This window comes from Eptesicus fuscus, chromosome 5, assembly GCF_027574615.1.
Source record: "Eptesicus fuscus isolate TK198812 chromosome 5, DD_ASM_mEF_20220401, whole genome shotgun sequence".
In the NCBI taxonomy this organism is placed as follows: Eukaryota; Metazoa; Chordata; class Mammalia; order Chiroptera; family Vespertilionidae; genus Eptesicus; species Eptesicus fuscus.
In genome coordinates this window covers 6090100-6117170 of record NC_072477.1, presented here as the reverse complement: position 1 = coordinate 6117170, position 27071 = coordinate 6090100, and the positions used below count along the sequence as shown (strand labels likewise).

Genomic DNA, 27071 nt, shown 5'->3' with positions numbered 1-27071 from the left:
GTCCCGCCCCCGCGAGAACAGCCAATGATGACGCAGCCGGGCCGGAAGTGCTTCCGGCCGGACGGCGTTTCCACGGACGCTTAGGAGACGCCTGGACGCGGAACCGGCGGCGCCGACTGGCCCGCATGGGCCGGTAAGTGAGGAAGGAAGGGAAGGAGGGAGGGAAGTCGGGGCGGCGACTGATGGCCCGCCCTCCCGGAGCCGCCTGCACGCCAGGAGCCGGAGTCCCCTGAGAGCCCGGCTCGCTGCCACCACGCCCCTCGCCCCCTTCGCCGCCGCCGCCCACCCGGCCTGTGGCCAGCTCCCGCAGGCACCGACCCTTCATCCTCTCCTCCTCCTCTAGTGTCTGCCACGTGCCAGGGGCTTTGCCTATAATATCACCCGTAGTCCCCTCCACGGTAAAGTAAGGAGGCTCCTTTATGCCCATTCCACAGAAGAGGAAACCGAGGATGAAGCAGAGGTAACCTGACTTGCCCAAGGTCTTGAAATCAAAAAATGCCCAGCTGGCTTCGAAATCCCGGTCCGCGTGACCCCAGGACTGCTCTTCCCACCGCACTGCGCCGCCTCGCTGCACAGTAGCCCGTGCACAGGGGCCGCAGGGCCTATACGGTCCTCCTTTCCGCCCCCCACGACCCCATGTAAACTCGGTTCTGAGACTGAGACTGAGGGTGTGTGGGACGAGAAGCGGGCGTGGAGGTTATGTGGAGGCCAGCGTGCGGTATGCGGTGGCTGATGCAATGACCAGCTAATAGCTCGGCTCTCGAGAGGGTTTCATTGGTCTCCACCCGCCCCCCCTACACACATACACACACACAAAACCCCTGATTGGGCTGTCTCGTCAGGAATTTGTCAAGAGGCTCAAGTGTTTTAAGCGAAACTGGTTGATTTATAAGAAACGCCTCCTGCAAATAGTTGCAGGGTGGGGTAAACAGGAAGAAAAGAGAATAAAGGGGCTTTTTTAAAAAGGAAACTGAAAGTAAGAGGGGGAAGATTATAAAAGAAGAGCCTGCTGCCCTGGGAGTCTCCACTACTCCAGTGGCCACTTCTGCAGTGTCTCGCTCAGACCAGGTACGTACTGCCATCTTTTGTCAGGCTTACAGCTTATTCGTATTTTTTACCAGCCCTTTACCAAAGTGCTGGAAACCTTGGCTTAAAGAGTGAGAGATTGTCTCTCTTAGGATCAGGGTGTGGTACATTTTGTTTCAACCCATCGACCTAAAGTTCGGGTGATTCACAGCTTCCCTAGGGAATGGAGGGCCTGGGAGGGTGGGTGCCAGTTTGGATTCATAGCCTGTGTTTTAGCACCGACCTGTTGGCTGTCATATTTTTCACCGAGGAGGCCTCCTTAAGTAGTCATTAACATATTAGCAGTCTCATTGTGATACTCACAAATGCCGTTTGCCTGACTTCATATAGCTTAATGTCGTCTTTGCCTTTTAAGATGATGTTCATTTTATTATTTGGAGAGAAAAGTAACCTTTCCTCTCAGTGTTTAGAAAAGAAAAAGTGAACACAATCTGTTCTAAGGTTCAAAGGGTTAAAGAACACCTTGCCCTAAAGAAGTCATCTTCCTGTCCTCTGGGAACTTGATGGATGTGAAGGATGGAACCCCACTGGCATCCAGGCATCTAGAAACTCCTGCGTCTCCTTGGCGGCTGCTCCAGAATTGGCTATCTTAGGCCACCTTCCCCCAAAATTGCAGAACGGGTGTGTTCTGATCTTATCTGTGAGATGAGATCATTGTCATGTTCCATGATACAGTTCTGTGATTCTTTTCATCCCAGTTTCCTCAGGTGCCTGCTACGCTCCCCCACAACAGTGGAACCTTTCAAAATGAGCACAAGATCCGTGTTGTTTAGAAAGAGGAATTGAGAGTTGATTTTGCAGAGCCTTGTAGCTTTGTGTCCAAGGTATGCTGTGGTCTCCCTGCTGGGGAGTATGCCATATTGGTCTTGACACTCCCAGGACCTTTTTAGAGGAGGTAGTAGATGACTTCACTGATTATAGCTTCATTTCTTTGTTTTAGATTATAGGCTTGGTTTAATAGATAAAGCAGCTTTCCTTAACAAAGAGTCAAAGCCCTATTTGCAGTTTATGGGTTAACACTTAAGACAATGGTCCTTAGCCTTTTGGCATCTCAGAACCCCTTTGAAAAAGTAATGAAACCTGGATACTCTGCTTAGAACCCCATTTATACCAATGTGCATGCAAATAGTGATGTAATTCCAGAAGTTCCAAACTCTGGGTTAAAAACCTCTGAAAGTAAACTTAATTCTAAAAGTTAGTTAACAAAGAAATAAAGGAAGATATTGACTAGATGGGAGAAACTGGCAAATGGGTGGGTGCATGAAATGAGAGAAGTGGTAGCTCTGTTCTCCTTGTCTCTGATCATTCCTGATGTACTCACTCACAAAGTTGCATCAGAAACACACACACACACACACACGATTTATAGTGTGGGGATTCCCATGCAGTGGGTAAGTAACTGCCTTGTGATCACAAGAGCAGGGAGACCTCATCTTTCCCTCAGTCGGATTTAGTTCCCACGTGCCTCTTCTGAAATGGGATTCTGATATTTAAAGATAACGTGTTTTCTTCCCTACAACATGTACCCTAAATGCAAGCCCAGTTTGTCTGGTTGATCACTTGCAGTGACCTGCTCCATTGCAGGGAAGATTGGCTGTCCAGGGATCACCCGGTCATTGTACCTGGCACTTTCCCTAGGAATGTTTAAGGGTAATTTCCATCTGTACTTGATTTTGGTCCTATTCACAGACTTTAGAACTTTACTGATAATGTTGATGAGATGCTGTAGGAACTTAACTCTTGTTTATATCAATTACCCTAGGATAAAATTGGTTCTGTGTCATTTTGCTTAACCATTAGTACACCCTAAGCGTCTATAGACGCAAGCGGCGGACCTTTTTTAATTGAATTCAAAATATCGTGGCAGTTAACTGGTTAAAGTGGCCGAATCTATCGGTGATGTTACATGAGGACTTACTGAACCGTGCGCCCAGCTTTGAAAGTTGGGAAAATTCGGGATCATGTATAAAGTATCTGCACGTGATATTTGGTCACTTGTGGCTAGAAGTAATTTTCTTCACTTTGCTATTTGATATCGTCCTGAGTATTTCTCCTCTCTAGTGCCAATCAGAAGGTTCTTCCACATTTCTTCCCCTTTTTTACAGACTTCCCTGACCTTTGTTATATGAGTCAGTTTGTTACCTCACCAAACTTCCCTTTCTGGGAATTGAGGTGGTTGTCAGCAAGGAAGGGAAAGAAACCCATCCTGGTTTCAGTATTATGGTCTCTGATTATACAAAGAATGTTTCTTTGAAATTTACATAATTTTGAAACAAATATTTAGCAATGGATAAATAAAAGTAAATTACCCCCCAAATATGTGTTTGATTGATAGTTACTAGGGGAAAAAAATTTTAATATGTTTTTATTGATTTGAGAGAGAGGAGATAAAGAGGAGGGGGGAGAGAGAGAGATCAGTTGCCTCCGGCACACACCTTTACTGGGATCAAACCCAAAAGCTGGGCATGTACCCTGACCAGGAATGGAACCGTCAACCTTTTGGTATATGGGATGACATTCAGCCAACTGAGCCACACCCACCAGGGCCAGAAAACAGTTTTTTAATTAAGAAACAAAGTAGTCACTCATTAACCCTCCATGGGGCCAGTGCTGGGCTTAGACTGTTTCTTCCCTGCATCATCGCACTTACCCACGCACCGGCCTGCAGTTAGTGTTGTGATGCCAGTTCCACTTCAGATTTGAGGGGCTGAGGCTCATTCCAGGCAGGTAACCTGTGGGATAATAGTTGAGAGTGTCTGTTTGTATCCCATCTCTATCACTTACTTGCTGTGTTATCTTGGGAAAGTTTTTTAACCTCTCTGTGCCTCAGTTTACTCGCCTGTGAAATGGAGATATATCTAGCTCATAAGCCTTCAGTGAATTGATATGTATAAAGTGCTTAGAACAACACCAATTACAGAAGTGCTGGGAGCTGCTCTGTCATCCTCCTGTCAGCCTTCGTGTTCTAGGTATAGCAGCAGCTATAGGTATAGCAGCAGCTATATAGCAGCTATACCGTGTTCTAGGTATAGCAGCAGCTATGGGGCTCAGCCCGGCCCTGGAACCCTCACGCACAATGCTCGTGCTGGATTTAGTTCTTGCTTTACAGTTTACAAAATGTCACCATGTCCTTTTTTCTCATTTATTCTCATAGCAGCCCCTGAGGGAGGTGCAGAGGTTCCTGATGGTGTGACTTCATAGATGAGGAAGCTGACATTCAGAAAGGGGAAGTGACTGACCCAGGAGGGGACTGATATGGCCAGCCTTTGCCCCACGGCAGCATCGGGTGGCCTCCCCTGTGCCCCTCCCTTTAAGGTTAAGAGTAAATAATGACTATTAGGTACATCCTCAAAGTTTTGTTGTTAAGTGAGGCAGCATGTCTAATGGACAGGTTATATATAGTTCTTATCTCATTTGGAACCCAGCAGGGTAAGGCCCCGCCCTCGACCCGAGACCTTGCATGTCTGAGAACCGAGCAGCTGGCCAGCCAGGAAGCCATTTGTTCAGCCGTAGGTTGGTCAGAGCAGCAAAGATCTGGGAACTGGTCCACAACGCTGTTAAAGAGTAAAGAGCAATTTGACAGATGTGTTTGGGGCTGTTAAAGTTGGGGACGGTAAAGCCCTTTGGTGTTTGCCCCTCAGCAAACACAAGTCCTTATCAATGTTATTTTATCCACATTCTTTATTATAACTCAATCTCAACTCTTTTGAGAAAAAAGAACTAGATATAGGAAAGAAAACACGGCTGCAACGGTTTATTAATCTCTCTCCCTCCTTCTCTTCCTCTTCTCCCACAGTTTGTCAGGACCACTGAGCGACTCCTCCATTGCCCAGCTGTAAGCCTAGGTCTTCAGAGATGGCAGACGAGCAGGGGGGTGCCTCCCCGCTGGAGCTGTTCAACAGCATAGCTGCCCAGGGAGAGCGTGTGAGAGCCCTCAAAGCCGGGCAGGCATCCAAGGTGGGTGGTTTTGCTGAGCTCTTCCCGCACATACAGCCGAGTCTGTTGGATTATGTTCCCTGGGCGCTGACTGTGCTCTCAATAACTGACTATAACTATATTGGCTATAATCTTACATTTGTCTTCTCCTTTATCAACATTATTGATGCACTAGAGGCCCGGTGCATGAAATTCGTGCATGGGGTGGGTCTCCAATCCGGGACTCCTTGGGGGATGTCCGACTGCCGGTTTAGGTTTGATCTTGGCAGTTGGACAACCCTCTCACAATCCTGGTCCGCTGGCTCCTAATCGCTCACCTGCCTGCCTGGTCACCCCTAACTGCCTCCCCCTGCCAGCCTGATCACCCCTCACTGCCTCTGGGTGCCGGCCTGATTGCCTCTAACTGCCCCCCACCCCCCGCCGGCCTGGTCTCTCCCAGCTGCTCCCCCTGCCATCCTGGTCACCCCCAACTGCCCTCCCGCCAACCAAGTTGCCCCTCTCTGCCCCCCCTGCCAGCCTGGTCGCCCCAACTGCCCCCCCTTCTGGCCTGGTTGCCCCACGCAGCCTGCTGTTCAGTCATTTGGTCGTCCCTCACTAACCCCCCTGCCAGCCTGGTCATAGGCAGCCATCTTGTGAGGGTGTGGCAGTTAATTTGCATATTACCTCTTTATCATATAGGATGTGAGGTAAAGAAAAGCCAGTGAAATACAGCAGTCGTCCACCCGCTCATCCTCATTTCTTGCTTCCAGAAACACATATAGTCAAACCCTGTTTCTTGAATGTCTCCCATCTCGAACAATTTGGTTCTCAACCAAGTTGTTCACAGAAAAAAATGTCTCAGTTGTCAAAACAAAACTTCATTTTCAACCTGACAACCCTTTCATGCTGATACCTCAACATGATAAAAAGTATCTCGGGCAATAAATAAAGGAGAGAACGCTTTTGTTGCTGTAGAAATCGGTGGTTAGCACAATTTTAAAACAAACAGGCCATCAACAGTGCTAATGTTGCTAAGGATGTGAAAGTGCTCACAAAACTGCAATCACAATCAACTGAACAGATAGAAAAGCTCTTGTTATTGGGTAAACAAAAAGCAGTTAGCGGCGATAGCATTTCCAAGGCAGTGATACATGAAAAATTCGTTTAAGGCTAGTATGGGTGGTTTGATAAATTTAAGAAAAGTAGTGTTTACTTATAAACAATACATTAGACATGTACTGTATATAAGAAAAGGAATCATTTGGGGGCCTGGGACTGATTAATTCAGTTTTCATTACTTCTAATGGGGGAAAATGATTGCGTTTTCAAACAAATCACTTCTCAAACAGCCTTCTGAAACAAATTAAGTTTGAGAAATGAAGTTCCTTTGTATTTTCAATTCTCTTAGCTGCTTCTTTTAATATATAATCCCCGTATCTCTAAACAACCACGCTTATTACATTGCTTCTTGTTGATTGCCCAGTTGAAGGCTGTCACTGTGGAAAATGCGGAATTAGCATTTGCACAAACATTCTCCATCCCGCCCGTCTCCTGATACCTGAGTCCCTTGGTCGATACTAGCATTGACCTTATTCTGACCATGGCAATGCTACCAGCAGACCCACTGAGTATACAGAGGGCTTTTCCTTTCCTGCCCAGCTTTGTTTTCTCTGGCGTTGATTAATTTATTTTGATTTCTTTTTGCTTGGCTTTTTTATGGGCTCATGATAATGGGTCCAAGCTCTCCCTCGGTTGGGTGAATTTCCCCTGGAGGCCCTTACATCAACCCGTTGATCAAGTTCTTGAAGAAGTCTCTCCCAGACCTTCCCCCTACTTTGTCCTGGACTGGCTCACCCCCCACACTGCCCACCGTAGGCTCTCCTCGCTGTCCACCAGGGCTCCCTCACCTCCCCGTAGGTCCCTGTTTCCTGAGCCTGTGTCTTACTTCTCGAGGGTGAGCTCTCTTTGGGCAGCACAGTGGTTTCTGAAAAAAATTACTGCCAAGGAAAGAATTTTGAGGGCTCTTAGAGAGTCTGAAAGTATCTTTGTTTTACCTAATATTTGATACAATGCTGGGTATAGAAATCTGAAGTGGAAGTGGATTCCCTCTGTCTCTGAAGCCCTGTTGCTGGGGTTGCTGTGGAGATCCGGGTGTTTCCTTTGTTCTTTCTCGCTGGGCGTTTGCAGGATCTCTTTGTGCCTGTGTTTGAAGTTTCTTGGGATGGGTGCTTGCTCAGTGCTCCTGTCAAACTAGAAGTTCATGATATTTAAACCTCAGAAGTGACAGTATTTCTTTGATCTCTTCTATTTTCTCTGTTTCTTGGCTGATTTTTTTAAATTCAGAGACAGGTCCTCTGATCTAATTTTTTTTCTTATTTTTATTCATTCTTCTTTCAGGTGTATTTCCTCAACTTCTAACCCTCCTGTAGTTTCTCACTTTCCCATGATTATTAACTTCCAAGAGCTCATTTAATCTCTGAGCGTTCCTTTCCTCATGAGGCCCTGCTCTTACTTTATAGATTCAGTGTCCTTTTATCTCTGAGATCTTGGGATCATTTCCCTGATGTTCTCTGCCCCTTTGTAAACTCCATTTCCTTCTGCCCTTCACGTTAGAGGCAACCCTCAAGTGTCGGCTGGTACTTGGCTGGCCCTGGTGTTCCAGAAGGAAGCAGAGACGCTGGCCGGGCTTTGTGCACATGGGAGGAGCTGATGGGTGCGGGTTTCCCTTCCCTGGAGACCACCAGGCTGCTCCCTTTGTTGGGGAGCTTTCTTTTTTTTTTTTTTTTTTTTTTTTGTTGTTGGGGAGCTTTCAATGTCAGGGGCCTCACGTCTCTTCTTCGAGGTCAGTAGAGTCCCGAGAGGGGGCCCTGCAGTCTGCTGTCCCGAGGGGCAGGTCTGGTGCCAGTGTCGTGCCTCTGAGCAGGACGGAGGAGCTGGGCTGGGTGATCCTTCCCCAAAGCTCCCTGTGCCCAGCGTGCTGCCCCTGCTGGGCAGAGGGCCCCAGGTATGGACCCCTTTCACTCTCCCTCTCTAGACACTAAGCCTTGGGGTGGGGGCCAGGGCACTCACTCAGCTGTGTCAGGAGCCTGGGGTAGAGGTCTGAATAACTGTTTCTGAAACAGGCTTTCAACCAGTGCTCCTGTTTTCATAGCCCCCTTCATCCTCACTTCCGTAAGCACCTGAGGCCACTGGCGCCCCAGTCTCCTGGGGATTCCACACAGTCTAAGTCCAGTTGCTGTCCAGTATTTCCACGACATCCAAACATTTGTTCTCATGTATTCAGCCAGTTACATCATCCGTCAGCTTTCCAGCTTCTGAAATCCAGCTGCTGGTGTCCTCTTCCTCTTTCCTTTGTCCTCCTGGGGTTATGCAGGGAGACCCTTTGCTGTGCTTGCTGTGGGTCTCAGAATATGATCTGCCAACCCCTGTGATCTTAGTTTCAAAAATGTCATCCTAGGCTCTCAGCAGATGTGTCAACCATTTCACACTCACCCTACTAGAGTACTTTGAATCTTTGGACCCCAAATAAACCATTACATTGTAAAAGAAATAAATACTGAAAGAAAGTGACATAAAAAAAGGGAGTTGGTTACTCACAGAAAGAGGTTTACACACCAGGTAGGGCTCAACAGATGAGGCTAATTTTTTTAAAATCTATGTATATAAAAGCCTAAGCGACCGTTATGACCGACCGGTTGATCAGTCACTATGACGCGCACTGACCACCAAGGGGCAGACACCCAATGCAGGAGCTGCCCCCTGGTGGTCAGTGCGCTCCCACAGCCAACCTCCCATGGCCAGCCAACCTCCCGCGGTCCCTCCCCCTGGCCGGCAAACCTCCCGTGGTCCCCCCCAGCCAGCAGGCCCCCAGGCCCCGGCCCACCCCAATCGGGACTGGGCAAGATGGCCCTGATAGGCCCTGATCGCCAGCCAGGCCTAGGGACCCCACCCATACACGAATTTCATTGCACCAGGCCTCTAGTCTAAAATAAGGACCCAACTGTTGATTATTGACTCTATAGACCCATTTTGGGAACTTGACAATGATGATTTTGTCCATTTAACATTACATTTGAATAGCATTTAATAAATATTTTCATTAGTAATTCTTAGTTACAGTTGTGTTCATTATTTTAGCAAACCAACGATACTTAGCACAGTAGCATGACTCTTCCAAGCGTGGTCTTTGACCAAGCCGAGTCAGCTGACACTCAGTAAGAGAGAACAGAGGTTGCACACTGGGAGCAGAGTTAAACGATGAAAATTCAGAAGTAAGTTTGTATCTAACCCTAAAGTGATTGTAATAGAAGCACCTGATGTTTTAGAAATTCCCTTTAAGCAAAATAGCCACTCTGGGCCAACTCCAGTGCGGATGCTGCGGGCTTTCACCAGCTGTCTGCCATCTGTCTGGGCCGTGGTCCTTGGCATGTACAGAGGGAGGGAGACCCGCTGCTTTTAGAAACAGCAGCTCATTAAAACAGGGATGCTCTGGGGGCAGAGGGGTAGGTCAGGGTCTGGGGACTCTGGGAGGCAGTGGCTGAGGCTATGTGCAGTTTGAGCAGCACTCGGGAAATGACACTGGATCATACGGGTTAGGATAGAGACCAGAGCTTTTTTTCTCCTTTTACTTTAAGTAAACTTTTAAAATCAAAATACACCATCATACAGAAAAGCATCGGGGTCATAAGCAGGCAGCTCACTGAATTTTCACAAGATCCACACCTGTGTCACCAGCACCCACATGCAGAAACAGCATTGGCAGTGCCGGAAGCCACCCCCAGGCCCCCCCGGTCACTGCCTCTGTTCTCCCAAGGGAGGCCTCCACCCTGACCCCTTCACCCTGGATAGTTCTGCCTGTGTTCATTCGAACTTTATATCGTCCAGTAGAACATAGTCTTTTGTGTCTGGCTTTTCTCAGAACATCAGCTTTTCCATTGTGCTGCAGTGTTCCAGTTCATGTTAGGTCGAGAACAAGAAGAGACGAGGCGAGCCCGCTTGCCTATTTCGGTCCCATTCAGACTCCAGCCCGTCTTCCAACAGGGACACGGGTAAATGTTCAGCTCTCATCCAGCCACCTGGTTGCAAGCAGAGTTCGGTGAGATGGGGTGTGAAATGTCAACACAGCCAGGGAGTGCAGGGTATTGACTGCGGTGTATTTCCAAGCAAGGTCATTCTTCCCACAGTTAACTGGGTGGATCATGCTTGCTCAACATTTTTTTTTTTTTGTAAGCGCTGAGCCTAGACACTGCAGAAATGAGGTGAATAAGACATACCTGCCCATCTAACCCAGACATTCTGTCTCGTATGAGGTCTGTGGGCTTACTGATTACACAACTCTGATTGGTTTAAATCCGTGGTTGGCAAACTGCAGCTCGCGAGCCACATGCAGCTCTTTGGCCCCTTGAGTGTGGCTCTTCCACAAAATACCACGGCCTGGGCAAGTCTATTTTGAAGAAGTGGCGTTAGAAGATGTTTTAAGTTTAAAAAATTTGGCTCTCAAAAGAAATTTCAATCGTTGTACTGTTGATATTTGGCTCTGTTGACTAGTGAGTTTGCCGACCACTGGTTTAAATGAATTCTAGATAGTTTCAGAGTTTGAAACACAAATCTGTCTGCTAACCACCCTACAAGAGCAGTCCTCTGTGGCAGATGTCCTGCCTGGCGGAGTGGCTCTCCGAGTGGAGGGTAGTGTTGGCGTGTGTCCACTGGAAGTCCTGTTTATAACATTATGTAAAAACTACATGGAAATATTTGTATTTTCCTTGCAAGCAAATTGGACTGTGGATATTGTTTGTGAGCTGATCCAGCCAGGCCAATTATGGGAGTAGAGCTTTAGGGCTTTTCATGCCTAAGCTGCCTAATTAGGCCTCCTCTTTGAAATGCCAGGCTTCCGGGGGTGGCTGGTGAGGGCTCCTGGGAGAGGAGGCCAGCAGAGTTCCAGAATGCCCAGAGACACTTGACGTCTGTGTTCCTTATGCTTATTCTAAAACAACAAACAGGCAAACACTTGGGGCAGCAGCACAGCTGTTTCCCGTGGACCCTCCTCAGGCTGTGACCTGAGAGCCCCTAGTCCTTCCTGGCCTTTGTCTGTCTTCATGATGTCCGAGTTGCTGTTATTATCCTTGGTGGAATGGCTGTTGGGGTTTCTGTAACTGTTCTTGTCAGCCTATGCAGAAAGTAAAAACAAGCTCAGCACAGAACTCAGGATAGTGGAGCAGAGGATCTTGTCGCACGTGATCTCTGCATCAGTGGTTTGAGACTCTTTGGTGTAGTGACTGTCATAAACAGTGTAGATTGTGTTACTGTGTCTATCCCCATCGTGCTTGGTGGGAATCCGTGGCACTAGAGGGACAGGTAAAAATAGAATGCATTCAAGCCCACACTTGCTGTGTGTCCATGGGTAAGTTCCTTCACCTCTCTGAGTCACAAGGTTCTTCAGCTGGAAAAGGACAGCAACAACGTGTCCTGCCTCCCAGGGTTGCTGTGAGACTAAACGAAGCAATGTGTGTGAAAGCACTAACAGTGCCTGCCACGTGGCAGCAGTGACATTCAGCAAAAGTTAGCTACTGTTAATGTCTTCATCCTTCACCCGATTTCCTGTGTTCAGGATGAACTTGATTCTGCAGTGAAGAAGCTGTTGTCACTAAAAATGAGCTACAAAGCGGCCATGGGGGAGGACTATAAGGCTGACTGCCCCCCAGACAACCCGGCACCTGTGGGTAATAGTGGCCCAGATGCCACGGAAGCTGAAGAGGATTTTGTGGACCCGTGGACGGTACAGACGAGCAGTGCAAAAGGTGTTGACTATGACAAGCTCATTGGTACGTCCTGGGAAAAGCCCAGACTTTTAGTAGTGATTCCATTGGTGTTTTTAATATTAATCATAAATCCAGGCAAGCTTCAGTGCCAAGAAAAAAATGTATATCCTAAAATATTTTGGTGGTGCATTATATTCCTAAAGGATTATTAAATAAAGTAACCAAATAAAGCTTATTGCAAAATAATGCTCTAGCGTAGGTAACTTAGTAGTACCTTTTCCCTTTTTTAACAATTCAGAACTTGAGAGAGATCTGTTGAAATGGGTACTTTACAGTCATTAAAACTGCCTTTCACTTAGTGGTGACAAGTCAGTCACAGATTAAGTTTCTCCTCCAGTGGTGCCATTTATGAAGCTAACACTCTGGAAGTCAGCGGAAGGGCGGTCACTGCTCTCAGGTGGCCCGCTGTCATTTCCAGGCCCTTCCGTGAGGGGCTTCTTGCTCAGGAAAGTCCTCACTCTGCGATCATTGCTAACCATCAAAGAATCAACCAAAACGTTCTTACCCAAGTCAAAGCCATTTTCTGTGATTTTTAAATGTAGACCACCAATAGGGAAAATTCGCTTGAGGACAGGCATTAATTCAGTTCAACAATTAAAAATATTGAAAAATGTAGTTGTCAGTGAATATAAATTTTACCTTAGTGAACAATAAGCAACTGTGTGTGCGCACGCACGTGAGAAGCTGCTGGCTAGACTGCGTTCTAGATGTGTTTCCCATCAGTCCAGTCCCAGACAAAACAGCATTTTATCCTGTAATTTGTTTTCTGTTTTGCTGGTTGTGATCTCAGCTGTCTTGTTAGTACAAAAGACCCTGGACTTCATTTTGGGGGAAAGGACCGGGAGCAGAGGCCTCGGGTTTGGTTCATTAGCACTGCGATATTTTCCCTTAATGCCTGGTCACCAAACCTCCCACCACCTCAGACAGTCATCTCTTCTTCTTCCCAGTTCGGTTCGGAAGCAGTAAAATTGACAAAGAGCTGATAAACCGAATAGAGCGAGCCACGGGCCAGAGACCACACCGCTTCCTGCGCAGGGGCATCTTCTTCTCACACAGGTGAGCGTTCCCAGGACTTCTCACCCTTCCTCTTTAAGTCAGAGAGTGATTGGGCCCCGGCCGGGGTGGCACAGTACTTGAGCGTTGATCTATGAACCAGGTTCAATTCCTGGTCAGGGCACCTGCCGGGGTTGCGGGCTCCATCCCCTGTGGGGAGCGTGCAGGAGGCAGCCAATCAATGATTCTCTCTTATCATTGATGTTCCTGTCTCTCTCTCCCTCACCCTTTTTCTCTGAAATATATACACACACACATACACACACACACACACACACATATATTTATTTTAAAAGCGATTGGGGCTATTTCCTCAGGCTGCCTGATACTGTGTGGAACTGGAAGGCAGTTGTCAGAGACTTGGACCCAGCTCTCCCCTGTCAGTAACACGTCCCTTCACCCTCTGGCCCTTAGTTTATTCATCAATAAACTGTCCATTTCACACCCCTAGCTGGTTTGCCTCAGTGGATAGAGTGTCAGCCCTCGGACTGAAGGATCCCTGGTTTGATTCTGGTCAAGGGTTGCAGGCTTGATCCCCAACCCTAGTCGAGGCACGTGCGGGAGGCAACCAATCAATGTTTCTCTCTCTGTCTCTCCCCCTTCCTTCCACTCTCTCTAAAAATCAATGGAAAAATATCCTCGGGTGAGGATTAAAAACAAAAACAAAAAACTGTCCACTAGGTGAAGGTTACATTCACAGAGGATGAGATTATGTCCAAGTTCATTGTTTCCCACACAATAGGCTTCCTGAAATTACGTACCCTCTTCCTTCTATTGTGCTGGCCTGCTCAAAAATAATATCAAAAGAGAAACTAATAGAGTGTATATGCAACCAAATTTCCCCACTTTAGACCGTAAGTGCCATGCAGATAACAGAAAATGAGCAGCTTCCAGAAGGGTTTCTGCTTCTCCTACCTGAGATCACCTTGGGTTCGGGCCAGCCCATCTTCGAGGCTGTGTTCATGGAATTTATGGTCCAAGGTAGAGAGTTCTGCTCTCTCCCACTCACGGCTACAGGAGCACACGCAAGTCACAGGTCGGCAGTCTGCCCCACACTTCAGATTCTGTGGCAGAGAAATCCAGGCCTCGTTCGCCTTCCTCACGGGCAGAATGTAATCAAAGCTCTTTCCTGAGTGAGATTTAGTTCACCTTCCCCAGTATACAATTCAGTGGTTTTCAGTCTACTCACAAGGTTGTACAACCATCGCCACCATCTAATTCCAGAACACTTTCTTCACGCCGAAAAGAAACCCCTACCCATTAGCAGTCAGTCGCCATTCCTCCCTCTCCCCCACCACCACTGGCAACCACAAATCTCCTTTCTCTGTCTGTATTTACATCCTGCACATTTCATATAAATAGAATCACTAAATAGAATCACACGCCCAGCCGGTGTTGCTCAGTACTTGAGTGTCGACCTATGAACCAGGAAGTCATAGTTCAATTCCTGAACAAGGCACATTCCCAGGTTGCGGGTTCGATCCCCAGTGTGGAGCCTGCAGGAGGCAGCCCATCAGTGATTCTCTCTCATTGATATTTCTGTCTCTCCCTCTCCCTTCCTATCTGAAATCAATGAAAATGTATATTTAAATAGAATCACACAACGTGAGGCCATGTGTGCCTGGCTATTTCAGAGAGCGTGTTTTTAAGGCCCATCTGCGCTGTAGCCTGTGTCAGTTGATGGAGGTGTAGGACTTGAAGCTTTTGGCCATTCTCAAATTTGAGAACACCCCTATCTAATTTTATCATCTATAAAATAGGGGATTCGATGAGATACAGCACCCAATGTCCACCTGCAAACAGACCATAGGTACTGCCTGGGCGCGCTCCCCCGTGAGTGAGTCCCTACCCCAACCATCCTCGCAAAGCTTCCAGAAACGGGGGCCTCATCCGCTCCAGCCAGTCCCTGAGGCACCCCGCCCAGACCTACTGCACAGCAAGTGCTCAGAGACCCCACAAAGGTGGCCAGTCCACTCAGGTGGCCACTGCCTGCTCTTCTCATCTGGAAGTCCAAAAATTTGGTTAGTTGTGAAAGCCAAAGAAGGACTTTTTCCCTCCAAAATTGTGTTTTACTATTTCCTTATTTCAGAAGTAGTGTGTGCATTCCAGGGGGAGCAGGAGGGGGGTGAAAACTAAGCACAGAAAAGCAGAATGCTCACGGTCCTATCAGCCAAGCTGAGCAGCCAGCCCTGGCACAGGGTGGAGTCCCATTTGGAGGCCACCAGACCTCCGGGAAAGGTGACTGTTTCCCTGTTACTTTGGGAAACTTGGCCCAGAAACAAGGGACAGTCACACCCAGAGTGGTGGTTTCACACCTGCCACACATCGCAGTCACCGGGAGAGGAGAGCCTTTTAAAAATACAGATTCCAGATGTCACGACCGTCCTGAGCATCAGCATCTCTGAAGGCGGGGCCCGGGCAGGTGCAATGTGGAAACAGCAGCCACGTGCTACTGAGGCAAAGTCAGGAAGGAGGACCCTCGTGTGCCTTGTTGGTGGACCCCAGTCCTGGGGAGGGCGGTTGATTCCAGAATGACTCCCAGATGAAGACACCTGGTCCCATCTGGCTGAGGGAGCCGGGCGCATCTCCCACTCCCCTCCCTAAGGCAGGGCTCCGTGGAACCCTCTGATGTCCCCAGTCTGCTCTCCAGAGCCACAGGGCTGGGTGACACTAAACAGTTACTGTGCGATGTTGGCCTGGTGTCAGCCAGGACAGTGTACAAAGCAGATGGCGTATCAATGTTGATATTTGGAAAAATTCCGAAAGAGTTCCAGTGGCTGCCCAACTGCATCCATCTTTTAAACACATTATCCCGAGCTCCCATGTCTTCTCTGAAAACAAGCACAGGAGAAACCATGTCAGTGGAACCATTACAGACACACCAAGAACAGCAAACTAGTTCTTACCTGTGTTTGTCTGAACATTTCCAAGTGAGCATTCGCACCTCCATTTTTCCCCCCAGAAAAATCACAGTTTCCTCTCTCCTCTTTCCTTCAGGGACATGAACCAAGTCCTCGATGCCTATGAAAACAAGAAGCCGTTCTACCTGTATACGGGCAGGGGCCCCTCTTCTGAAGCCATGCATGTCGGCCACCTCATCCCGTTCATTTTCACAAAGTGAGTCCTGGCTCTGACTCTCCTCGCTGTCATTAGCAAGTCAGGAGCGGTGGGTATAAGCTGTGTCTAGAACCGACAAGACTGGTCACGTTTGCTGAACAACCACAGTGTCAGAGACATGGAGCCTCTGTGGCCTCCATTCACTCGGTTCGTTCCTGGTGTCACTTTAGAGGGACATGGGTGACGGAGACCGTCAGACCTGTGCCACATCTTCTCTTCCCTATGTGACCGTAGGCCAGTGACCACTCTGAGCCTTAGTTTCCACATCTGCAAAATGGAAATAATAATTCCTGCCTCGTAAAATTACTGTAAGGCTACAAGTAAAGCATGTAAAACAGCAAGCCTAGAGCCGACCTGCAGGGCGCTCTGAGTTAATAAATGGCAGTGCCCTTATCGTTACCGATAATCGGATAAACAGCAAGCTAAGATCACGTGACTGTAGACATGGAGGCCTTGACGCAAGTTGTTCGTTGGAACTGTGTTTTCAGATGCCAAAGGGCGTTTTTTTGCAGGGGAAGCGAGATGTCAGCCTCTCCCCCGTGTCTCTTAGGTGGCTGCAGGACGTGTTTAATGTGCCCTTGGTCATCCAGATGACGGATGACGAGAAGTACCTGTGGAAGGACCTGACCCTGGACCAGGCCCATGGCTACGCCGTGGAAAATGCCAAGGACATCATCGCCTGCGGCTTTGACATCAACAAGACCTTCATCTTCTCTGACCTCGACTACATGGGGTAAGGAGAACGCATGGCTGCCTTTTGTTTTCTTTTTTTTATATTGATTTTTTACAGAGAGGAAGGGAGAGGGATAGAGAGTTAGAAACATCGATGAGAGAGAAACATCGATCAGCTGCCTCCTGCACACCCCCCACTGGGGATGTGCCCGCAACCAAGGTACATGCCCCTGACTGGAATCGAACCCGGGACCCTTCAGTCCGCAGGCCGACGCTCTATCCACTGAGCCAAACCGGTTTCGGCGCATGGCTGCCTTTTGAATGAGCAGATGTGGACAACAAGTCCTCATGACAGGGCTCAATCTGAAACATCTTGGGTGGTCTCAGGCCCTGTGACTGTTTTTCTGCTTTTAGTACGTGTTGTGACCTGGGGTAGTGGCTGCGATTTTCATCCTCAGCTGGTGACAGAGAACTTCTGTGTTGTGGTTGCTCTCCAAGGATGATCACTCTCACCAAGTTAGGGTCTTTGTCTTTTCTCACAGAGAAAAGACTCCCTGGTTACACATTCTCTCCCAGTCTAGGATTTTAACGTCTTTTATTTCATTTTTATTTCAGAGAGAGGAAGGAAGAGGGAGAGAGAAATAGAAACATTAATGATGAGAGAGAATAATTGATCTGCTGCCTCCTACATGACCCCTAATGGGATCAAGACCAAAACCCAGGCATGTGCCCTGACCGGGAATTGAACCGTGACCTCCTGGTTCATAGGTCGATGCTCAACTACTGAGCCAGGACAACTGGGCCAGTCTAGGTTTTTAAGTCAGCTGCTTAAAAACCCAAATATTTCATTCCAGAAATCCTTGAATTGAAACTCTGAGGTCTTGAACTTCATCCCAAATGACTACCAAGAAAGTGTTAGAAAATTATTAGATTTTTTAAAATCTCTTTCCTTGTGGGCCTAGAGGCACTGCAGTGTCCTCGGAGAAACATGGTCTTGGAAGGAAAGTGGGCCTAGGTTCAAGTCTGGCCACGTCTGTTAATGGTCATGAGACGCTTCTGATACATGAAATAGGATTAGATGAGACCTTAGATGTCACTGTCATTACCATTTCCATAGCACTTCATTTTATTTCTCTCTCCCATTCCTTAGAACTCATTCCCATGAGTTCTGCAGCCTCTTCCCACCAAGCCCCTCCCCTCAACCCCCGCTATGGCCCCTCAGGACCTCTGGTCCCCTCCAGCCTGCACTCTCTAGAACACAGGTCTGCTCAGGTCCCCCGCTCAGGCCTTTCCCAGCACTCCCTCATCCTCAAGATCAAGTTCTCACTTCGCTCTGAGCATGCAGCCCCTCTGTGACTAGGCCCTGTTCCTGTCTGGTGCCATTGCCACCTCCCTCCAGATGGAACAGTTCCATTTCCTCCCATTTGTCCATGTTCCTGTCTGCCCAGAGTCCTCTCCCCTCCCAGCTCAGCATTCCTCCACTTTCTTCCAAACCCGTGATCAAGCATTGTCTTGTCCTAGGAGCCGTCCCTGGTAGACAGATCTAGCACCTGCTCTGGTTCCGGCACCCAACCTCCTCCTCGGCCACCTCTAATCTAAGGTGCACTGTAAGGGGCGGCCCTCTCCCAGGAGGTCGGAAAACAGTCACCCTGTGCTCTCAGTGGCAGGCACCCCCGAGGCCCCCAAAACAAGTGGGCAAAACAAAGTCCCCGCCTTATTTAACAACAACATATTTAACAACAACCTGGGTAAACACTACAGAGCGTGATGTTAGAGCATCAGAAATCAGTCCTCTACTAGTTACTGTGTGACTTGGGCAGTGAGCTAACCCCTCTCTGCCTGCTTGCCCAGCTCATTTATTCAGCAGGTATTTATTGAGCATCTACTATCTGCCAGAATGCTGCTGAGATACAGCAGCCAATAAGACAATGAAGCAACCACTCTGTCAGGTTACCTTCCAACCAGCAGAGTCAGGCGGCTCATCGATAATAGACCAGGTGATGACAAGTGCTGTGAGGAAAAGGAAGCGGGGCTCAGCGGGCAGGAGTATCGGACCTGTGTCTGATTCCGATTGTGTTTGCAGGATGAGCCCAGGCTTCTACAGGAACGTGGTGAAGATTCAGAAGCACGTGACCTTCAACCAAGTGAAAGGCATTTTTGGCTTCACGGACAGTGACTCTATTGGTAAGGAGCCGCTGCCGCCTGCGCCCGGCCCCAGCCCGTCAGAAGGGAGCAGTGGCCCAGAGCTGAGCTGTCGCTGGGATGGTGGCATCTGCACTTTGTCTGTTTAAATAATAAACCAGAGGGGGTTTCCTCGGAACATAAGGAGGCAATGTGATGCCCTTGGCCACTGTCCTGGGCATGTGGAGCTGTACCCAGGGTGCCAGCCCGCCCCTCTCCTCAGCCATCCATGTGAGGCTTAGAAGAAAGTAGGAAGGGTACAGACAGCTTGGGAGTTCCTGTGTCCGCGCACGGCGTGCACCTGAGAGCACCCTGAGGACCCGAGTGCCGCAGCTGGGGCGGGCTGGCTGGGTGCACTTGTCAAGTGTGATCCCGAGGTCCATGCCCTTTGTCCCAGAAGCCCCCCTCTGCAGGTCTCAGCCGGTCACAGTAGCATTGTTAACACAACATTGAAAACCATTCTGTATCAAGAGAGTATAATTTATAATAATTAAACAATGAGGAATGGTCTGAATGCCCAGTGGGCAGAGAATGGTTAAATGTAGACGATTCATTTATAGGGTAGAACATATGTAACAACAACCTGGGTAAACACTACAGAGTGAAAAGGGCAAGGGGGAAAAATAGTATAATCACAACTGAAATAAGTAGAAATAGAGAAAACAGATGAAAAACACACATTGAGTTTATAGATTTTTTTTTTCTCCTACTTTTCTGGAGTTTTCCGCTGTTCTTTAGTGATGATTATTTTCTAATGGGGAGAAAGCCTGTTTCTGCTCATCCCTCTCCCCGGGGTAACCAACCAGACAGGAGCTGCCCGTGTGTAAAGGTTCTCTGTCCTCGCTCCCAGGGAAGATCAGCTTTCCTGCCATCCAGGCTGCTCCCTCCTTCAGCAACTCGTTCCCGCAGATCTTTGGGGACAAGACGGACGTCCAGTGCCTCATCCCCTGTGCCATCGACCAGGTCAGGAGGCAGCGGGGTGTCAGGTCTGGGCTGTCACGGGAGGCTCCTGGCACTCACCTGTGGGAAAGGCGGCTTGGGGTGGGGGCTGGGGGATCGGTTCTGTGAACTGGCTGGGGTTGCTGTGAAGGCCTGTCAGGTGACACTGATGGGCTAAAAGCTGGCGTATTGCTTCCAGCCATCCTCAAAAGGCCCCTCTCTCCCCTAGGATCCTTACTTCAGGATGACGAGAGACGTCGCCCCCAGGATCGGCTATCCTAAACCAGCCCTGCTGCACTCCACCTTCTTCCCCGCCCTGCAGGGGGCCCAGACCAAAATGAGTGCCAGCGACCCCAACTCCTCCATCTTCCTCATAGACACTGCCAAGCAGATCAAGAACAAGGTGAGCACTGCCCTGGGCGGAGGGGCCCCCGGTGCCTGCAGAGCCACATGCTCAGGCACGCGCACGCCCGCACCGGCGCTCTGTCGTTTCGGCATCGCTGCCCCAGGGCTGCTGAAATCCTGTACGGAAAACTGTCCCCCTGCTGACTCGAGGCCTCCTGTCCCTGTTCCCTGATAGCAGGGGAATTTACTTTGTGTCCTCTCACTGAGGAGAAACTTGGCATTTTTTTTCCTTTTCTCATCAGCGCTGTGTTCTGGAAGCAAAGTCATGGCAGTTTTCTTTAAAGTCACACAGGCAGTAGAGAAAATTCTATTTCTGAGCACGAGCTGTATTCCGGAGCCAGGCCAGGCACTTTGATCATGCTTCCTTGTTTTACTTCTCACTGGGCGAGCGGTGTGTTCCTTGTAAAGGTGAGAAGGATGAGGCCCAGAGCGGGTGTTTCCACTGGAAACCAGCAGAGTCTCCTGGCCATGAGCAGCACCACCCACTGGGGCGTAGGGGCTGTTTCCTCCCAGAGTGCTCGCTGCGCCCCAGAACTGGTAGATGTCCTGCAGTGGGACAGCCCTGCCCGGCCCGGCAGGCAGCGGGCTCTCGAGTCACCAGGGAAACGTGAACTAGGAGTTGGCTGAGCTTCCGTATTTTCAGGCCTCGCTTCTGTTGCTGGGTGCTGACCTGCAGATAAGACAGTCCCCTCACCGCCCTACGAAGCTGTTGACGTTTTATTGGGAACCAAGTGTGTGTCTGCGGGTTGGAAGTTTACAGTGGGAGGGGCGGAATCAGTATTTGAAGCACATAATGCAACTGTCTGAGTCACTGCCGGGCCCCTGACCCTTCTGGAAAGTCCCAGCAGTTCCTGGTGGACAATAGGGAAACCCTTGATACTATGAACAGCTGTTTCTTTCCCTTTCGCTTCTGGCGGAAACATCCAGTGTGTGGGGGAGTTGGGGGAGGGACTCCTGGTCCCTCCAGCTGAGACATTTTGTATTGTTTTTGAGGTGTGGTTTGAAGTCAGTCACTTTGGCTCTGGGGCATTTTTCATTCACTTAGAGACCTGCAAAGACCCAGAGGGAGGCGAGCAGTGAGTGTGAGGTCAGGAGCCACAGGGCTGCAGAGGCCACCAGGGTCACACCACTGTGGGACTGGGAGGCCAGGCCTTTGTGCTCAGTCTCCATGCCCGTCTTCAACTCCAGCTCAGACTCCTCCTCGGCCGAGAGAGGGCATCTGCCCCACTCAATCGCAGCAGTAGCTGTGTGTGCATGCAGGGGTGTGGCTGCCTGCCACGCACTTACCTGTGTGATCTCATGGAGCTCTCATACCCACCAGGAGGCTGTGTCCGTTCTGTAGGCGAAGAAATCAAGGCTCAGAGGGTTGGGCAGCTGCCCTGCATTCACCCCATTGGGAAGCAGAGGGCCAGGACTGTAACCCAGGTCCATCACTGTCTGGCCTGCCTCTTACCTGCTGTTGGAGAGTGACCTTGGCTGTCCAGGTGTCATTTGTGACGTGGGGCAGTTGTCCCCTTCACAGACAGGCAGGGCTTACATGAGATCCCATATAAAACGCGTTTATGAACTGTCGAGCGCGGCCCAAATTTAAGCTTTTGGCTCAGAAAGTGAATAGTTTGTTGAGCAGCTCCTCTGTAGGGTGGGCCACAGTGTGCCTCCCGTGGGCTGTCCTGTGGATCCTGTCAGACCAGTGGCCCATCCCCGCCCTGGTCTCCGGGCTTCTGTGGCCAACTTGACCTTCCCGTTAGGTTGGAGCAGCGGGAGCTCGCTGGCTCTTGGTGGTTGGATCAAGTCCCGCCCTCAGCCCAGACAGCCTTCCTGTTGCAGTTTCCTGTTACATGGAATGGTTTTGGTGCATCTCATGGGCTTCCATCGTTTTGGATCCTGGCGGTGGCCTTCCAGTCCCCACCGACTGGCTCCACCATGGCCCAAACCCGTCTTCCTGTTGGTTCCCTGAAAGGCAGGCCCAGCATCACTGAGGACGAGCCAGGTCCAACCCCAGGACCACGTAAGCCACTCGGCAACCTGGTGTCCCAGGAGGAGTCCGCTTGCTCCCCACGCAGTGCCGCTACAGCAGGTCTGGGCACTCGGCCTCGTTTCCTCACCTGTCACGTGGAGAAAGCGAGACGGCGGTCATTGGGGGTTCAGTGTGCCACCAGTGGGTGAGGGCCTGTCCAGTGGCAGGTGGTGTCTGTGCACCTTGGAAGACGGGCAGCGGACTCGCATTTCCTCGTCCTCCTCAGACAAGGGCAGGGAACTGCCCCGGGGCCCTGGCCCGCTCCGCCCTGCAGCCTAGGAGACTGTCCTCTAGTCTTCCCTGAGGCCCAGCGCTGGCCTGGCCTGGCCTGGGGTCTGTGCCCGGGAAGATGCCCGCGCGGGCAGGGGCCTCCACAAGACCAGAGGCTCCAGCCGACAGTGCACCTGCCCGAGGGCGTGTGGATCTCAGGAGAGCCCAGTACGTGGTGCTTTTCTCTTCTTCCTGTTTCTTCTGTATTTCCCATAGTTTCTGCATTTGAGTACATTGATTTTATTTCATGACTCGCTCCTTTTTGTCAAGGCAGTGAAGGTGGCCTGCCCACCAGCCCCCGCCTCTCACCGCCCCCCTCTGCAGGCCCTGCTGAGCATGCGGCAGCTTCCTCCTTTCCCGAGCAGAATGCAGCTCGTGGGCATACGGCTCCTGCTCAGAAGTGGGCTGGTTTCTCCTGGAGAGGATGGGTTTCACTTACCTCCCTGTGCCCAGCGTTCCTCTGAGCTTCTGGACGGTCCCAGAGCACCCAGGAGTGGCCTGTCCTGGGGCCTCTGGGGAGACCTCCTGACCTCCACTTGGAGTTTACCGACTCTACCCACCCCACTCCCCTTTTGTTCATAGCGGGCTTCTCAAGTCCTCGTAGAAAGAACACTGAGGAACTTTGTCTGTCCGTTCCAGCTTTTCCTCTCCCACCCTGGCCCTGACTTCTCTGAGATTGTCCTCAGTGAGTCCGGAAACGCATTTGTTAGCTTGTGAGTCTGTCGTCTGCTCCTGAAAGTGCCCGTGTTGGGTGCGCCCTACCTGCAGGTCCTCCACCTCCGTACTGCCCAGGGTCGGCTTTCCCTCCTGAGCCCTCCTCTGAGCCTCCCTCCCGTCCTCTCTCATAGTGGGGAGGGCAGCAGCCAGGCTGGGGTGCTGTCCTGTTCACCAGTGACGGCACCGCCTGCCCCGGGCAGCGGCCGCCCCTCCCTGGTCGTCTGTTACTCTGAAGAGGGTTAGTGTTTGTCTTCTTTCTGAAGCTCATCACCTGAGAACACTTGAGGACATTTGCCCCAAATTTCAGCTCTCCTGACTGTTCTTGTCAATGGGGAGTGGGGAGTGCAAAGCGAACCCACCTCTGCCCCTTCCCTGCAGTGGGCCCACTGAGTCCGCTTGGTGGGGCTCCTCCCACCGGCCTCCCTCTGGCCAGGATCTGACGGGCAGAAGCCGTCACTGGCTCCACTTCCAGCCCCTGGGCTCCCGCAGGGCGGCCAGAGCCCCCAGCATGTGTCTCTCTTGCTGGCGCAGGTCAACAAGCACGCGTTTTCTGGAGGGAGAGACACCGTCGAGGAGCACAGGCAGTTTGGGGGCAACTGCGACGTGGACGTGTCCTTCATGTACCTGACCTTCTTCCTGGAGGATGACGACAAGCTGGAGCAGATCAGGAAGGTAGGACAGGCCGTCCCGGCTGCCCCAGCTCGCTTCCTCGGGACCTGGAGGCTCCGGCAGCCAGCTGGGGGCAGTCGGCGTTTCCTCGGGGCCTGAGCCCCGAGAGTAAAGGGAGGACGTGGATTAGTTTGTAGCCAAGAAACCTCATGAACAGATAGTCACAAGAGAGAAACTGCCGGCTACTGTTTACTGAGTAGCCACACAAAAGGGTTTAATCCTACTGTGAGAGCAGTGTAAGTTAAGGCACCATCGGAGTTAAAACAGGTCCCCTCCCGACTTAGCAGGGTTTTGTGTTGCTGTTTCATTTGCAACGATTGTAAACCAGATGCTTCCAGGCTCCCCCCGCCCAGCGTGTCCGGCAGTAGCTTGGCCGTGGGTATGAAGAGCCCCAAGAATATCCACAGCTGTGCTTGGGTTTTCCAGTTCTCAGGATCTTTTCCAAGAAAGCACCCCTGCTTGAGAAAGAGCTCCTCATATAACAGCGTTCAAAATGGTAACAGCACAAGTTCAGGACCGGCCACACAGCAGAGGCGGGTCACCTAGGAAGTGTCCCAGGGTGGGTGCTGCAGGCGGACACGCAGCGAGATCAGTGCACACGCAGCGAGATCAGTGCACACGCAGCGAGGTCAGTGCACATGCAGCGAGGTCAGTGCACACGCAGCGAGGTCAGTGCACATGCAGCGAGGTCAGTGCACACGCAGCGAGGTCAGTGCACACGCAGCGAGGTCAGTGCACCACAAAAAACCTAAGCGATGCCCCAACGTTAGCCGTGGCCCTGCCCCTGAGGCACTGGCCTTGCTCTCTGGGGCTTGGGTCAGAGATTCAGCGAAGACTTTACAGAAGGCGGTGGGGCTGGCGGAGCTGTCATCCGTTCCCTGTGCTTGGAGTCCGGCTGCAGCGCAGGGCAGTGAGGCCTCCCCGCGACCCTGTCGCTGTGAGAGGGCAGGAGCGCCCGCGCTCAGAAGGGAAGTGTGACGGACAGGGTCTGTACTGAGCGAGGCCGTGGGGCGGAGCCGTTCTCACGGTGTCTCCCCGCAGGATTACACCAGCGGAGCCATGCTCACCGGGGAGCTCAAGAAGGAGCTCGTGGAGGTCCTGCAGCCCCTGATCGCGGAGCACCAGGCCCGGCGCAAGGAGGTCACAGAGGAGATAGTCAAAGAGTTCATGACCCCCCGGAAGCTGTTCTACGACTTTCAATAACGCCCATTTTATATCTGTACATAACGAACCAGAATTCACCCCGAACCCCAGCCCAATCGAATCACTGCTACACTTAGGCTGTCACAGCTTCCTGGTCCTGGTGTCGGTACCCCTGTCTGTCAGTACTGCTTCTCCCTGGGCCATCCTTTCCGTCGGGGGCCAAACCCTGTGCACCGGGTGCCGGGGCTGAGCCGATAGGAGTCCCGCTGGTGCTCTCCCACAAGGACCCCGGCCCGCCCAGAGCCGGCCACAGGCGTGCACCTGCCAGCCCGCGCCGCCCCTGGGAGCACTTCCCCGGGCGGCGCCCTTCGGTTCCACACAGACCCTCCAGGCCAGCTGGGAAGGCAGCCTGTAGTCTGCATGTACATTTCAGGCAGTTTAATGGGCACAGCCCATCCCAAAAAACAAAAAGGATTGCTAGCTGTGCATCTGACGGAGAGCTCTCCCAGCTTGAAAGCTGCTTTTCACACAGAATATCGCCCGAGGAGGCCACTTTTATTAGTTGAGTCTGTGGAGAAACTTCACACGTGAACTCCAGCCCCACGTGCTCTCTGGCCGTCTCTGCCCTTCTCTGAGCCTCCCCACACCGCTTCCACCAGCTGGCCCTGGGGACAGGCTCTCCACCCTGAGAACCAGCGCTGGGCCCCCCTGCCGGCTGCTGAGGGGAGTCGGCGGCCTTTGCAGACACCTTTGTCCTGACACTTGGCTGGCACGGAGGCCTGCACCCTGCCGGTGTCCTGGGCGGTGGAGAGCACACAGCAGCCCCCAGGCCCCAAGGGAGCCTTTCAGTCTTGTGCCCTGTGTAGTCTGGGAAAGCCCGCCGTGGGGGTGCAGGGTCCACTCCTGAATGCTCTACCCTCATGTCGCTTGTTGGCCTAAATAAATTTCCTCTGGTCCCGCCTGTATGGCTGTGTTGTGTGGAGTCTGAGTAGGAGAGAGGCCTTGCTTCAGGCCCCTAGATGTGCTGCACCCGCCACCGAGCCAGAGCCCCTCCGCGGATGGCCCTTGAGTCTGCTGGGGTCCCAGTGAGAGTAGAAAGGGAGGCCCACAGTGCGGGAAGCCCCGAGGCACTGAGACGCAGGCTCCCAGGAACCAGCAGCCTGTCCGCCGGTCTCCCCTTAGCAGTCCTGGTCTGGATTCTCACCACTTCCGGTGGAGAATGCAAGCAGAGGCCCTCACTTTGTGCATGGGATGGTCCAGGGTGGGGCTGTGTAGTGACAGGTGCCAGTCTACCAGCCACCTGGGCTCACTCTACCCACCATCTTCATTTTGTTACAGGGCAGTAAGGAGCTAGGAAAATCCCAGGGCAAGTGGAATAGGGTAGGGAAACTGAGACAGGAAAGTTAAAACAAGGCAAAACTATTGGCAGCCAGCTTGTAACTAAAGCCATTATCTCCCTCAGCCAAGGACACTTGAGAGCAAATGGTTAACAGCCTCCCTCGTGAGAGAATGCAGGAAAGGAGGGGGAAGGGGGCAGCTTTACTCCCTAAGCAGAGAAGCCAGCAAGGCTCTGCCAGACCAAGTTGCCAGGTGCTTCTCATGAATTCTGGGAAGGGACCTAGAGAATTAATCTCTACCAAATAGTCAGCAAAGGAATTCTGACGCCTACAGACGGGAGGGTATATAATACCTCGGACCCCCAGCCTGCTCTTCAGATTAGCTGAGAGCTCACCTGCGCTTCAAAAGCCAAATGTATATGGGTTTGTTTCTTTAATGCAGGTGCATGCGTTCATGGCTTTAATAAATTGGCTTTACACAACGCAGTCAAGATCTCCTATAACTTCATTTATATGAGAGACAAGCATCGAGGTTGGGGACAGCCCCTCCCACGGACTCGGGCTGTCTGGTAACCCCTCTGGTGAGAGGTGCCTCCAACAATTGTGTGAGTGGCAAAATGGAGGCATAGACGAGGGGAATGGGGTTTGTCCAAGGTCACACAGTGAGTTTGTTACAAAGCAGGCCTGTCCCGACTCTTCCTTTTGCTAAAACCTGTGCATTCTTAAAGTTCC

The 27071-nt window shown here is 51.0% G+C and overlaps 1 protein-coding gene across 3 annotated transcripts; it reads left to right on the top strand.

The window, feature by feature from the left end:
- Positions 1–56: 56 nt before the first annotated feature.
- WARS1 (tryptophanyl-tRNA synthetase 1) lies at positions 57–26825 on the top strand. Of its 3 annotated transcripts, none has more exons than XM_008154771.3 (11): positions 57–133; positions 4883–5043; positions 11609–11822; positions 12767–12875; positions 15870–15989; positions 16540–16722; positions 18745–18845; positions 19693–19805; positions 20011–20184; positions 23722–23862; positions 24901–26825. In XM_008154771.3, exons 2-11 carry the CDS (start codon positions 4942–4944, stop codon positions 25060–25062), a joined length of 1419 nt encoding a protein of 472 aa, XP_008152993.1. In that variant the 5' UTR covers positions 57–133; positions 4883–4941; the 3' UTR covers positions 25063–26825. The 3 variants fall into 3 exon arrangements, with proteins under 3 accessions (XP_008152993.1, XP_054571751.1, XP_027985844.1); XM_054715776.1 differs by lacking the exon at positions 57–133 and adding an exon at positions 155–460; XM_028130043.2 differs by lacking the exon at positions 57–133 and adding an exon at positions 675–1068.
- The last annotated feature ends 246 nt before the right edge of the window (positions 26826–27071 follow it).

Excerpts from the sequence above, each read along its gene's own strand:
- WARS1 (XM_008154771.3), top strand. The coding sequence starts at position 4,942 with ATGGCAGACGAGCAGGGGGGTGCCTCCCCGCTGGAGCTGTTCAACAGC. Across the intron at positions 15,990-16,539 it reads ATCCCGTTCATTTTCACAAA|GTGGCTGCAGGACGTGTTTA; the intron begins GTGAGTCCTGGC and ends CGTGTCTCTTAG. Across the intron at positions 23,863-24,900 it reads AGCTGGAGCAGATCAGGAAG|GATTACACCAGCGGAGCCAT; the intron begins GTAGGACAGGCC and ends GTCTCCCCGCAG.